Here is a 12,800-nt window from a genome sequence, read left to right as displayed (position 1 = left end):
GGCTAGTAACTTTTGTATATTTAGACTATACGTGTGTTGTAAAAGTAAGAAGCCCTTTCGTTTTCAATCTCCACTTCAGTGGCCTCACTTAAAGTGTTCATGTTCCGCTGCAGGGTCAATAGTATTTACGAGACGATACATAATGTATAAGCTTATATCTGCGACATTTTTTAATTTTTTAATTTTGTTATATAGAGATTGTTAGTGATATTATATCAAATATTATAATTATAATATTTATAATTATTATATTACATTAGATATTACAATTACAATATTTATAACATCAATCGTACTAAATAACTGGGACATTAACCCACTGAGACTGTCGTTGTTGCTGATATTACATCAGACATTACAATTACAGTATTTATTACATCAATCGTACTAAACAACTTAGACACTGTCATACATTAACTCACTGAGATTGTCCTCTCTCTAATATTCGAGGGGTGAACATACATTAACCCATTGAGACTGTCCCCTCTCTAATATTCGAAGGATGCTTACTCTATCACATTTCATAAGAGAGACTGTCTCCACTAAATAGTTGATAATTAAGAGAGTATTAAAACTAACCACCATAATATTTTTATAAAAGATCGAATTCTTACACTCAATATTATAAGTGCAAGCCTTTTATAAATCTTCTCTCATTAGATCAAATGCCTATTGATACATCTGACACATTAAAAGTTAAGTGTAATTATCAAATTATATTCAATTATGAGTTTTTTTTTTTTTAAGATTTGGAAGAGAAATCTAATAATATTAATCATTACCCCTTATCGGTATTACTTATCGATATTACTACGACGGTAGTTTTGTCCCCGGCAAACCCTATTTCAGTGATTTTCTCAAGACACTAGAAAAGTAGAAATTCTTGAAGTGAGATTAGATGCTCGCAGCGGCACGCGCTCTCTGAGAGAGTGTTGGTTGGTTTTGTACCATCGAAGGCTACGGGACAGCCTGGCACTGCCAGTGAGGGTCGTACCAAGTAGGTGGGTGGCTTACTCGCCGACCGAAGCGTGCACCCGACGCGCTATGTGATCTGTCACTCTCCTGTCTGGAAACGGCGGGGTTCCTCCTGCGTGCTCGTGGGCCCCACTCGAAAGATCTTTTCCCCTCGCTCGCTGCTCCTGCACTACTCCCTCAGAGCTTAATCCCCAAATTTTGCGTCACTAGCTAGTAGTCACCTAGCCTAGGCAAGCCTAGCCCCCCCATTGTTTTGGTGATTTCAAACTAAAAGTCAACACTATTTTTCTTTTTAACCTTACTTATTACTATCCCCCCCTTTTTTTTTTTTTTTTCCTCCCTCCACACGAAATATCGATATATTGTTACAAATAAAGACCTACGAATAATCACAATTAAGAATTTTTATAAGAATATATTATTTAAATTATTTTCACTCTCACTAATATTATTAGGAGATATTTGTTATACTAGTGGAAAAGGATGAGGAGGGCTTCAGGTAGGTTAGATTGTGACCCCATCTAATCCTTAAAAAATATCTTTAAACCTTAGTAGTAATTTAACTATGTCTCATGTATCCTATTGGATAAACACTTTTGATATTAGTCCTCAACAATTTTTTTTTAATAATTTATAATATAATAAATAAGGTTCATAACAGTCCTTCAAAATAAAAGAAAAAAACTATACGTATAACAATAATTTATATTAGTTATTTTAATTTAACTGGAGTTAAAATAAATTTATATAATTTTATCATTGATTCTAATCATATTTTTGTAGGATATGTATGTCTACTCCAAAATAATAATAATAATAATAATAATAAAGAGAAAATCAAATATCAACGCCCACATAATTGAAATTAAAGCTTGAATTCCTGCGCCCTAATCCCTACTAGAGTGGAGGCCAGTGATGGAGATTTTTGGGTTTAATCATAAATTAAGCGCATGCAAGAAAATTGAGTAGACAGCAATTACCGAAGGTTCTTGACTCGTAGAAAAACTAAAAGGCGAAACGTGTGATTCATTATGAAAAACAAGCACTATTATATTAACCATAAAGCAGTAACAGTATTTTTTTTTTTAATAAATAAAAAAAGAAAAGAGAGAGAATTTGTATTCACTTTAATCATAATGTTAATGAACTTGGATCCGGCTGGGCTCTTTAATAAGGCCGATAATGATGGGGTTTTGACAATACTTAATTAACATTAACTCCACTGTCCCTCGTTTTTTCTAGATTAAGATCCTACCCATTTTTCTTTTCTTTTCTTTTCTTTTTCTTTAATAAAGATTAAGTTCATAATTAACCACCAAACCTTCTTTTGTTCTTATCCTGAAATATTTAAATAAGATGAGACCATTTTTGACCACTTTATTTTTACCACGTGATTAATCCCAGTTACCAGACCTATTATTAATAGTGCATGTGAGATTTATGGATGGATCAAAATGAGCTAAAACGGTTTTAATAAATACCGGACTGCTACAATCCATGGGATCCTTCTCTCTACACGTGTTTCAATCACAGCAAATTCCTTCTCTTTATGGTTAATAGTTCACATCATCCCCATCCCTATACCCTTAGAGCTCGTCTCTTCTTTACAAGCATCATTCATTTATTACGGGCCTTATCTCATTCATTGGATAAAGATAAGGGAGCTGCTACCCTTACATGTAACGTAAAGGTAGCAGTCTCTCACAAATTGACTTGTGAAAAATTGTACCCTTACATTACATTACATGTAAGGTAACAAAATCTTAAAGATAAATCAACATTTCTTTCATTAATATTAGTCTCGGAAATTACTAAGTTCCGGATGTACTCCTAGAATTGAATTTTTCATCGCTTGAAATCTAAGTTATAATATTATTAATATGTTTAGTTTATAATAATCTTGAGATTAGTAATTAAAATAAAGAAACACAAACCTTATCCTTAATCTCGAAAGATGCAGGAAGGAACGAACTCATGATGGTCCATCGCACGTGCTCATAATTTGTGCTTGGCCCCTTTCCTTATTTTTTTTTTATTAATTTTAATTTTAATTGTGATTCATGGATAGTTGAATATCCCAGCCCAGCCTGGTGGTGGGGAAGTAGCCAGGAAAGTTATAAACCCCTAAAAGCCTTTACCAACCATGTGCATTGTGTTCCCCCCTTGGAACTTGAATAGTTTATGAATGTTGCTTTTTTTAAAAACAGGTTTTGTCTCATTTTTATTTAAATCTTAAAAAAAAAAGTTGGAGCCTCCCCTCCTAGCTGTTGCTTCATCATATTTTGGGGCTGCTGAAGCAAAGCTCTCTCTATGTTTGATGTCTTCAAGACAGCTTTGCCTTTAAGAAAGGGCCAGTGCAGATAAAAGGGTGGGCAACGGTTCGACTGCGAATCGAATTGAACCATCAATTTTTTTAAATAATAATAATCTGATTTTTTTTTTAAAAATAATAATAATTCAAATTGAATTGATTTTATTACTAATTCGATTTTTTTTTAATTTTCTTCATATAAACCGTCCACTTTTTTTTTATATAATTTTAAAAATTAAACCGAACCTCTGGTTCGATTTGATTTTTTCTGAGTATCGATTTTTTTAGTCCACCCCTAGGAGATAAATTTGTTTTGACTAAATGAACAATCATACACATTTTTTTATCAAATGCTATAGGCTTTTATAGCCTTTCATGTTCCCACATGTATGCATGCGACAAGGGCCCCCTGCCTTATGCTTGCATTAGTCGGAGTTTGGATAATGCACATATGTGCCACAAGTACAGTAATCCAAAAGAGACCGTCTTTGCTTTTGCTACCCACAAGTAAATAAATATTTTTGGGAACAAAAATGAATTTTTTTTTTCATGTGAACCACGTTTGAGACTGACATAAAGGGGTGAAGATACATCTCCCTGAGGATTTTATTGTTCATTTTCTGGTCAAGACAAAGCATAAGTTTCACACATTGCAGGTGCAAGTGCTGCGAACCATGGCGCCACGTGCCCAGAGGTCATCATTTTGGTACTAAGTATTTAACTATTCATGAACGACCATGGTGTATCTTTATCCACAAAGTTGACAAAAGGGATAAGGAATAGAATTAGGAACTACCAAAATTGCAGAACATTAATAGAATTTAGCTTTATCCACTATGACGTGTAACCATCCTATTATATGATTTATGAAAAATAACTGAACAGACCTAACTAGGACAATGTCAGATTCTGAAAACGAAAGAGTATACTCATCTCCTAATGCGATAAAAACGTTTAAGGGGATCATATGATATAACATAGTCAGACTACAACTACATATATCCCCTCCATAAAAGTCCAACTCTAAAATCCCAAGCCTAACATGCCCACTAGTCCAAGCAAATTCTTCTTCACGAAGCGCACACATATAAGATTTTCGTGGCTTACACAAATCCTGAAGTTTGTGGTACTATACATGCTCCATATAATTTTTCTAAGGCATGTAGATGTAATAGGCGAACTGATTCTGCCATGGAGAATAACTTTAGGACACAGATAAAAGATAGAACATAACCCATGGAGGTACATATTTTATGTTGATAATGAAGGCTTATAAGAACTAGATAAAGTGAAAAGAAAACGTAGTTAAATATGAATGACACGGAAATATAACAACAATACTCCCTGCTAAAACAAAGGTAGATATTCTTTTGATAATTTCAGCCAAATCAGTAGTAAACATATGAAAAAGTAAAAAGAGGGCATAACAAATAACATAATCGTGCTTTATATAAAAAAGAATTAACATATTTCAAATTGCTATAAATTGTCGAAAGAAAGTAGTTTGACAGTTGCTGTGGTTACAAAATTGGTACCTATTGAAACAGATAGCTGTTCTAGTGTCTCCAGAAAAAAATATGGAAGAATCTGAAGTTCAAAGTTGGCAGCCAGACCCCTGCAAATAAGAAAAGCCAGCAAGTTTTAAAGCTGTTGCAGATGTCTTAGGAGGAGAAAAGTCAAAGCTTAACTGAAATGATGACCCTTTACATCTCAAGTTTCAACAATTAAAGATTGCAACTCCTGGCGGAATGTTGGAATTTTGGCTGCCTCTACGGCCATGACTAACCCCATCAAACGATAATTTTTTAGCTGCAAAATTAATTGAAAACATATATTATAATGTTCCGTTACAAAAGACATCAACGTCAAGAATAAAAAGTTAGTTAAAAACATATCAGGCCATTCTACATAGAAATAGCAAACTGAAGTGAAGGTGTGCCAATGGGAAAAAGAGTTAAAAGTAAAATCAGTAAAGACAGTTTTAGGATGGGATGTGAAGTTGCTTGATAATGTGAGGCATAACTTTTCACGGTTTAAAAAGGTCAAAGACGCTGCCAACCAGTATTTACTGGAGCAATGGAATGTCAGGGGTTGATTTAGAGCACCAAAGGCAGAGCTAGATGGTTGGCATTCTCTTTTGTTTAAGACTTTGGTTTAGGCTTTGCTGAACAGAGCCATTGCAAACAAGAAGCATGTTTAAAAAGAAAAGAGGAATATTTGTTGATATTTCACTGCAAAATTCAAATGAGAGGAAATGGCCCCAAAAACCAAAAGAAGCAAACAACAATATTACTTGCCTCCTGAGTTTCAACCTGCTGGGTCTGCATGGGAAAACTAAAGGACCACAAGCTAAGCTGAAAAGCATTAGAAAGAGCAGTAATTTTAAATAAGGTAGAGAGCATAAGCAGGTGTGAAGATATAGAAATGGATACATTAATCATTTGGGGAAAAATTGTAAAAATAAAATGAAAACAGGCAATACAAAGAATGTTACATAGGTAAAAGAAGCAATACCTTGTGAAAAATTTCATCTTCTGGCTTGATGTACACTATTTCATCACCACTGTCACTAGCGGACCTCCTTTTCAGGTTTCTGTTATTTTTCTGGTTCGCATTCTTGTGCTTTAGCTTTGCATCCAAAGAAGAAATTTTCATACACAGAGAGAGAACGAGAGAGATTTAGAAAAGAATTATTGAAGCCAATCATCAATAGAAAGAAATTGATAGTCAAAATATAAGGAGCAGTGGTAAGGTGCCAAGACAGGAATACCTTGTAAATTTTACTGACTAGTAGATAACACTTAAAGCGGAAGAAATTCCTTAACTCTTCTGTCGGCTTCAAAAAGTGAAACAAAAAATGTAAATTCGGTCAAGAAACTCAATTTCAGCACATAAAGAGAGATATCAAACAAGCTCACCGTCCATACTGTAATAGTCATCTAACCTCATCTTCCGTAGCCCATGAGACTTCATCAAAAAGCGCATCATAAAGAGGTGGCAAAAGCTGAGGAGGAAGATTGACCACACGCTGCGAGACCAATAGACCTACATCATTTGCTTGTTCTCCCATAAATAATCTCAAGTCCTTTATGACATCCTTCTCTAGGCATACTTTAAGGAGAAACTCCTTGAGCTCCTTGATACATTTATGATCCTGAGAATAGTAAACCCGTGGCTCTTTATCTAATACAAATGATAACACATACGAAGATTTGCTCAATAGAGCTACTGGCAGTTACCCACCGGTTAGGGATGGCAAGGAAGATTACTTATTTGCATTAGAGAGACGAAAAACAAGCAACATATGGAAGGAAAGAACTGAGATGGCTAAATATGTAATTATCGTTTTGACAGGATAAAAGAAAGATAAACGGGATGAGCTTTCCCCATCCACATATGTTGCTCAAAATGCAAACAATGTTCATATGAAATGCACATTAATGATGATGGTACACTTATTAATCCTCATTTCTTATTAGAGCTTGCATGATATTCGGGATATGATTTTGGCCATCAAAAACATGCAGAAAAAAGTATCAAGCGCACAAGTTGCTTGCCTTATATCTTCTCAAATTAAGAGCAGTAACGATGGAGAAAGGTGTATTGTCATCATCACCCTCTATTTTGACAACAGTACCTACAGTGGTCTGTGCTAATATCAAGTCTACAAAACCACTCAAATCCCATTGTGCATCATCAAGGTAAGTTTGAAGTAAAATCTTCACTCCATGGAAGTCATCCGGTTTTGGATCAAAGAAGACAAAATCTGCTTGAACAACTCCCTTCAGCAAACAGACCAAGCTCATATAAGTCTCAGCAGAAAACGATATCATATGAAACCAAAGTCAAAAGTCATCACTTTGATAATAATTTCAGTAAGGGAAAAAAAATAAATAAATAGTTGCTTACTCCAGAACCTTCTTCTTCAGAAGACTTGGACAGATCATTCTTCCCTTCCAGAGTGTGTTTCCAAATTCCTTTATCTAGAGAGTGCTCAATGCAATGAGCTTATTTACTAACATGCCTAGGATTTCAAGAACACAACAACTGGAAAGACGGAACTGCCTTTCAATTACAAAAGAATGAGATCAGTTAGATGATAATACCTTTGGAGTTAAGTGGAGATCCTTTCTGGTCTTTCGATTTATGGGTTTGACATCTATCCACGTGAATGGAGGCAATTTGAGCGACTGAACGAGCAAAGGGAGAGAAAGTTAATGGCTGAGGATTCAACATCCTTCGACGCCTCGTTGGCCTTCGAGGCATCTTGTTATGTTACCTATTCCAACCAGAGAACTTTGCGTGAAATAAACGTCATTGTAAGGAAGGTGTGATGTGAAAAAACTAAATCTGCTGTTTTCTTTTCTCATTAATAAAGCAAAGCAAAAACTAGGTAGCATTGGAACCTAAGGCTAAGATTGCTAAATCACGTGCGGAAGCTGGAAAATACCATCCTGACATTGAAATCAACTAAAAATGAGCAGAAAATGGATAAGAATTTAAGATGGAATAATGAAAATATAGTCATTTCACTTAAAATTAGATGAAAATAAAATTTGATTCTTGATTCTCTAAGGTTTTGTGTTCCAACAACATTGACCTATTACCAGATTGATCATAATGCTAAATGTAACTCTTTGAATGGATGCTAGCCTGAGCCAAGGTGCAGATAAAACAAGAGTATCACATTTTCAAGTGAATAAGTAACCAAACCAATATTGATGGCAGAAAGAAAAGTACGGTGATACAAGTTCATTACCAATATTTAGTTACAAAATTACCAACTAAAATGTACAGATCTGAAAATTTTCCTTATAAACAAACATCTGTGCTCCATTTAATCAACAACCATGCTACTAAGATTCTGTGCAAGTGTATCAGTACTAGTAATAACAATGCTAAAAAGGCTGATGATGATATTGAATTCCAAATGAACCTAATAAACCTACTTTACAGTAAAACAAAGACAAGAGGGAACCACTTTAATCAGTTGGCCCTATTAAGCAATTGAGATAATTGTAGAAATGAGTAAATCAAACATGCCAGTGTGGATTCGGAAGAAATTCCCTTTCTCTTGATTTCTTATGGTATTTCTAAACAGTCCAGTTAATAATGTGGTCCTCCTCACTCATTATTTTTCGTTTCTTTTTCATTTTAACAAAAAGGAAAGGAAAAAGAAGAAGAAATTGACTGCTAAAGAAATGCCCCAGTTCAGCTACAACTGGCTCTAAAGTAGACCACATTTGCCCTTCTAAGACGTAGCCAGGTATGGAAAAGAGTAATATTATTTCTACATCATCGTCACAGGAGATGAATTTCCTGTTACAATTGATCAATCGCTGATGCATACTTTTCATGGCATCATTTACCAGACTTCAATTTTATGTTCCTTTACAGGCAAATAACTTTTAAATGTTTCAAATGGAATTTTCTTAAAATATGCCTACTACTGCTTCTAGCATATATCATCATCATGAACAATGTAGCGATAATCATGCAAAGTCATATACCACAAATCAGATTCATCATCTATAAAATTCTAATTATTATGAATGAAGATATCAATTTGAGCCAGAAGATATTCAATTCAAATTCCAGCACCATTCTAACTCTATCTGAGAAAAGTTTGAAGAAGTTTTAAGTTCCGGTCGTTTTCGAAGGATCACGAATCCTTTCTCACAGTAACTAGAAAAATCGATGAAGCATAAAATAAACAATATTCGACATAGAAAATTGGAACTTAAAAAAGGGCAATAATATAGTTTTCAAGAGAACACCCAAAAAAAAAAAAAAGTACCTTTTGCTGTTTGTTCATAAAATCGAAGAGCTACTAGCAGCTTAAGAGATTGAACCGCGACTAAAAATGGAGAGGAATAGACGCAAGACTTCTCTTTTAGATTTCTGCTGAAGAAGACAAAAAAATTAAGACTGATGGAGGGAACAGAGCACACAACTGGGCATGGTTTGGGTTGAGTGTTTAGGGAATTCGAAAAGGTTAATTTCAAGCTGCCCCTCAATGTTTTAGGAAACATCAACATAATCATTAAAAAAAAAAAATTTGTCCATGCTAACAAATATTATTCATCATGTTCTTAAGAGAATAACATTGGATTACATTGTTTAAAATAGTATTTACGCTCTCTTACTTCAAGATTTGTATATAATTAAATCATTCAAAGGTTCATATTGTAATTGCGTATTAATAACAAATGAATTGACAAAAAAAACCCTTCTAACACACACGAACAAAGCACACGCGCACACTGCACACACTTAACACACAAACCCCTAACACACTGTTTCCAGATCTTGACAAACCCTAAGATACACACTCACACTGTCTGCCAGAAGCTGCTGGAACTGCTCGTGCCTCAGGAAGCTGGCGCTGCTGCTCGTGCGTCGTGCGCGCCGCCGCAAGCCACTGGAACTGCTCACGATCGAGACCGCGCTGGTGCTGCTGCTCGTGCGTCGGTGTTGCACGTGTGCCTGGTTGCAGCTTGTGCGTCTTCAATTCACGCTGGTTTTTATGTCTATTGGATATGCTATTTAGTACTATTAATTTTTAGTGATTATTGCTGTAACCAATTTTTTTTTTTTTTATCATAAAAGTTTAAATGGTTGACATGGGTAGAATTGTTATCGTTGAGGCATTGATAACCATATTTATTTATTTATATTCTTGAGTAATGATTAAAATTATTTGGTTTGAAGATAAAATTTGATAAAAATTTAAATAGAAAAATTGGACAATAAGAGTTTGTTCGTAATTTTATTAACTAGATAAATTAGACAATCAATAATTATTTTTATATGACATGTTAAAGATCAATATCTTGACTTATGTGCTAAAAGGATATAACAGTAATTACATATTAAAATTATAATTTCTGTTAAAAAATAATTTCGTTAATAAATGAAGGTGTAAATATTTTTTTCAAAGCATTAAGAATTTTTTGTCCTTTTATTTAAACATCAAGGTGTATTAGACATTTTTCCTTATGAATATATAAAAAATAATAATGATATAAGGATAAAGATAGAGATGAAAATGACATGTGACATTATTTAATTAATCCATGGTTTCCAACATTATTATTCAAAGTCACAGAATTCTAGAGCTCCACTAGATTTTTTTGTAAAAAAATAAGAAATAAAATAAAAGGCTCAATTAATTTTGAGAGATCAAAATCGAATATCTATAATAAAGAAGTATTAATGAGGCACTTTATTTTTTGTGGAAAGCTCAAAACTTATTACACTTTAAAAATCGTGAGCTTTCTTTGTCTCAATTAAAGGCTGTCATTTCTTCTCATATTATTTTACTGAGCTCTTTTTGTTCAGGACACGTAGCTACCCATGTTCCAATTTATGATATATTGGGCATAAAGAAACTGTTGCAACGTGCTCTAAAGGTAGTTTCAATCTTTTGGCATCCTCCTCTAATTCCTTGAGTTAAAATTAATATGGATGACCTTGTTAGAGGAAATTCGGGAGAGGCAACTTGTGGTGCTGTTTTCAGGGGATTTAATGGGGCCTTTAAAGGATGTTTCGCAATGCCTTTAGGCCTTCATTCTTCATTTTATGTTGAAATATTTGGTATCATTGTGGCTATTGAAGAAGTAACTAATAGAGGGTGGCAATATGTTTGGTTAGAGAGCGACTCTATTGCTGCTCTGTCTTGTCTCCAAAATCCTAAATTTGTTCCTCCATGGTGCATCCATAATAGATGGATTAATTGTCGTAGCTTGATTAAAACTATGGTCTTTAGATGCTCCCATATTTTTCGAGAAGGAAATTTTTGTAGCGGATTGCTTGGCTAACTTGGGTTTATCTTGTTCCGTGTATACTTGGTGGGATGAACCACCAATGACTATTAGGAAAAAGTTATTTGACGATGCTTGGGACTATCCTAAGTATCGTTTCATAACTTAATCTCTTGTTCATGTGAACTTTGTATCTCTTCCAATTTTTTATTTTTAAGATATTTCTAAATTTATAAAAAAAAAAGTATTAACAAGGCATAGTACGTAAGCATCAACTAGAGAAACATAGTATACACGTTCATTGATATTGAGACAGAGTACCCAAGAGTATAGTATAACAAGAAAATGGGTAAAATAAAGAATACATAGTATAAACGTAGTTAAGCAAATCCATGCACATGATTTATCTAAGAAACGATCCCATACAACTGAACTGAACGCTTTTAATAAAGAATACATAACAAAGTTGCACTATAAATGGGCAAAAACGCAGAGTCTCGTACATCCCCTGATGACTACATTAACAAAACGACATTGAATGCTTTTCAGAACAACCAACAGCAGACATTACACATAGAAAGATAATTACAGAACCATGCAAGACGACTGGATTAAGTGATCAAAATAAGAGAGGATGGTGGAGTGTTTTCAGTGCCCCTTTTTGTTATGCATTCTAAGAACATGAATCATTTTGTACCTCTATCAATACTAAGAGAAATTCATAGATAACGTGTCAACAGAACAAATATATAAGTCTGTTAAACTATTATCCATTCTAGGGTTTGGAACTGCTTAGGGAGGCAATCACCCTGGTTGAACAAGAAATTGGCGTGCAGAAGCATCTGCTTTCTCAAGAGTCGGATTTTTTATTTTTTTAAAAGGAGGATGATGTCCCCATTTTTTTAAGGGAAATTATCAGCCATATACCCTTAAATGACACTAGTATCAAACGTGCTATAATACTTTTCGCTTATATCACTCGTATACCCTAAGTTGACAAAAGAGTTATGGCGTTCACCTTTCCGTTTATTACCGTTAAGAACTTAACAGAATTTGAGTAAAATGACTATTTTACCCTTTAAACTCAAAATGAGGTAAAAAAATAATTTTACCTTGAAAATTAATATAAATTTTCAATACACTATTTTTTTTATTTTGTTATTAACAATACATTTTTTTATTAAAAAAATATGAATTATTAATGGTATATATTATTAACAATTATCCATAAAAAATATTCATTTTATACCATAAAAAATTATTAACATATTATTTATAATTATACATATTATACCATAAAAAATTCAAGTTTGAGCTTGGAGGAATAGATCTTTAATAATTTAAGTTAAATTTTGGAGGAGTAGATTTGGTCGTAAAGTAATTTTTTTATAGTAATTATTAACAATTATCCAATAAATGGGATGACATATCATTTTTATCAAAATATATTATATGACATGTCATTTTTTACTAAGTAAATGAGATGACATGTCATTTTTTACTAAGTAAATGAGATGACATGTCGTTTTTTAAAAATGACTAGATTACCCTTATGATGTCAGCGCTCGCAAACGACAGTTAACAGATTGATGGACGGCAGAAGTGTTTTGTCAACTTAAGGTATACGAGTGATACACTTGAAAAGTGTTGTAGCACGTTTGATACTAGTGTCATTTAAGAGTATATGACTAATAATTTCTTTTTTTTTTAATTAAATCAATTATCTTAGTACTCTCTGATTTGCGCCGATA

The 12,800-nt window shown here is 33.6% G+C and overlaps 1 protein-coding gene across 12 annotated transcripts; it reads right to left on the bottom strand.

Annotated features, from left to right (window-relative positions):
• Positions 1 to 4,717: 4,717 nt before the first annotated feature.
• Positions 4,718 to 9,942, bottom strand: LOC102614687 (protein BCCIP homolog). Of its 12 annotated transcripts, none has more exons than XM_052435366.1 (11): positions 9,623 to 9,942; positions 9,084 to 9,190; positions 7,393 to 7,565; positions 7,196 to 7,269; positions 6,844 to 7,068; positions 6,231 to 6,440; positions 6,057 to 6,122; positions 5,801 to 5,914; positions 5,584 to 5,640; positions 4,994 to 5,095; positions 4,718 to 4,901 (listed from the first exon to the last, which is right to left on the bottom strand). In XM_052435366.1, exons 3-10 carry the CDS (start codon positions 7,550 to 7,552, stop codon positions 4,997 to 4,999), a joined length of 1,005 nt encoding a protein of 334 aa, XP_052291326.1. In that variant the 5' UTR covers positions 7,553 to 7,565; positions 9,084 to 9,190; positions 9,623 to 9,942; the 3' UTR covers positions 4,718 to 4,901; positions 4,994 to 4,996. The 12 variants fall into 12 exon arrangements, 10 of the variants coding, with proteins under 10 accessions (XP_052291326.1, XP_052291325.1, XP_024951302.1 ...); XM_052435365.1 differs by having other exon boundaries at positions 9,084 to 9,187; XM_025095534.2 differs by lacking the exon at positions 9,623 to 9,942 and having other exon boundaries at positions 4,975 to 5,095; positions 7,393 to 7,476; positions 9,084 to 9,339.
• Between the last annotated feature and the right edge of the window lie 2,858 nt (positions 9,943 to 12,800).

This window comes from Citrus sinensis, chromosome 2, assembly GCF_022201045.2.
Source record: "Citrus sinensis cultivar Valencia sweet orange chromosome 2, DVS_A1.0, whole genome shotgun sequence".
NCBI classification, from domain to species: domain Eukaryota; kingdom Viridiplantae; phylum Streptophyta; class Magnoliopsida; order Sapindales; family Rutaceae; genus Citrus; species Citrus sinensis.
This window is presented reverse-complemented; position numbering and strand designations above follow the sequence as displayed.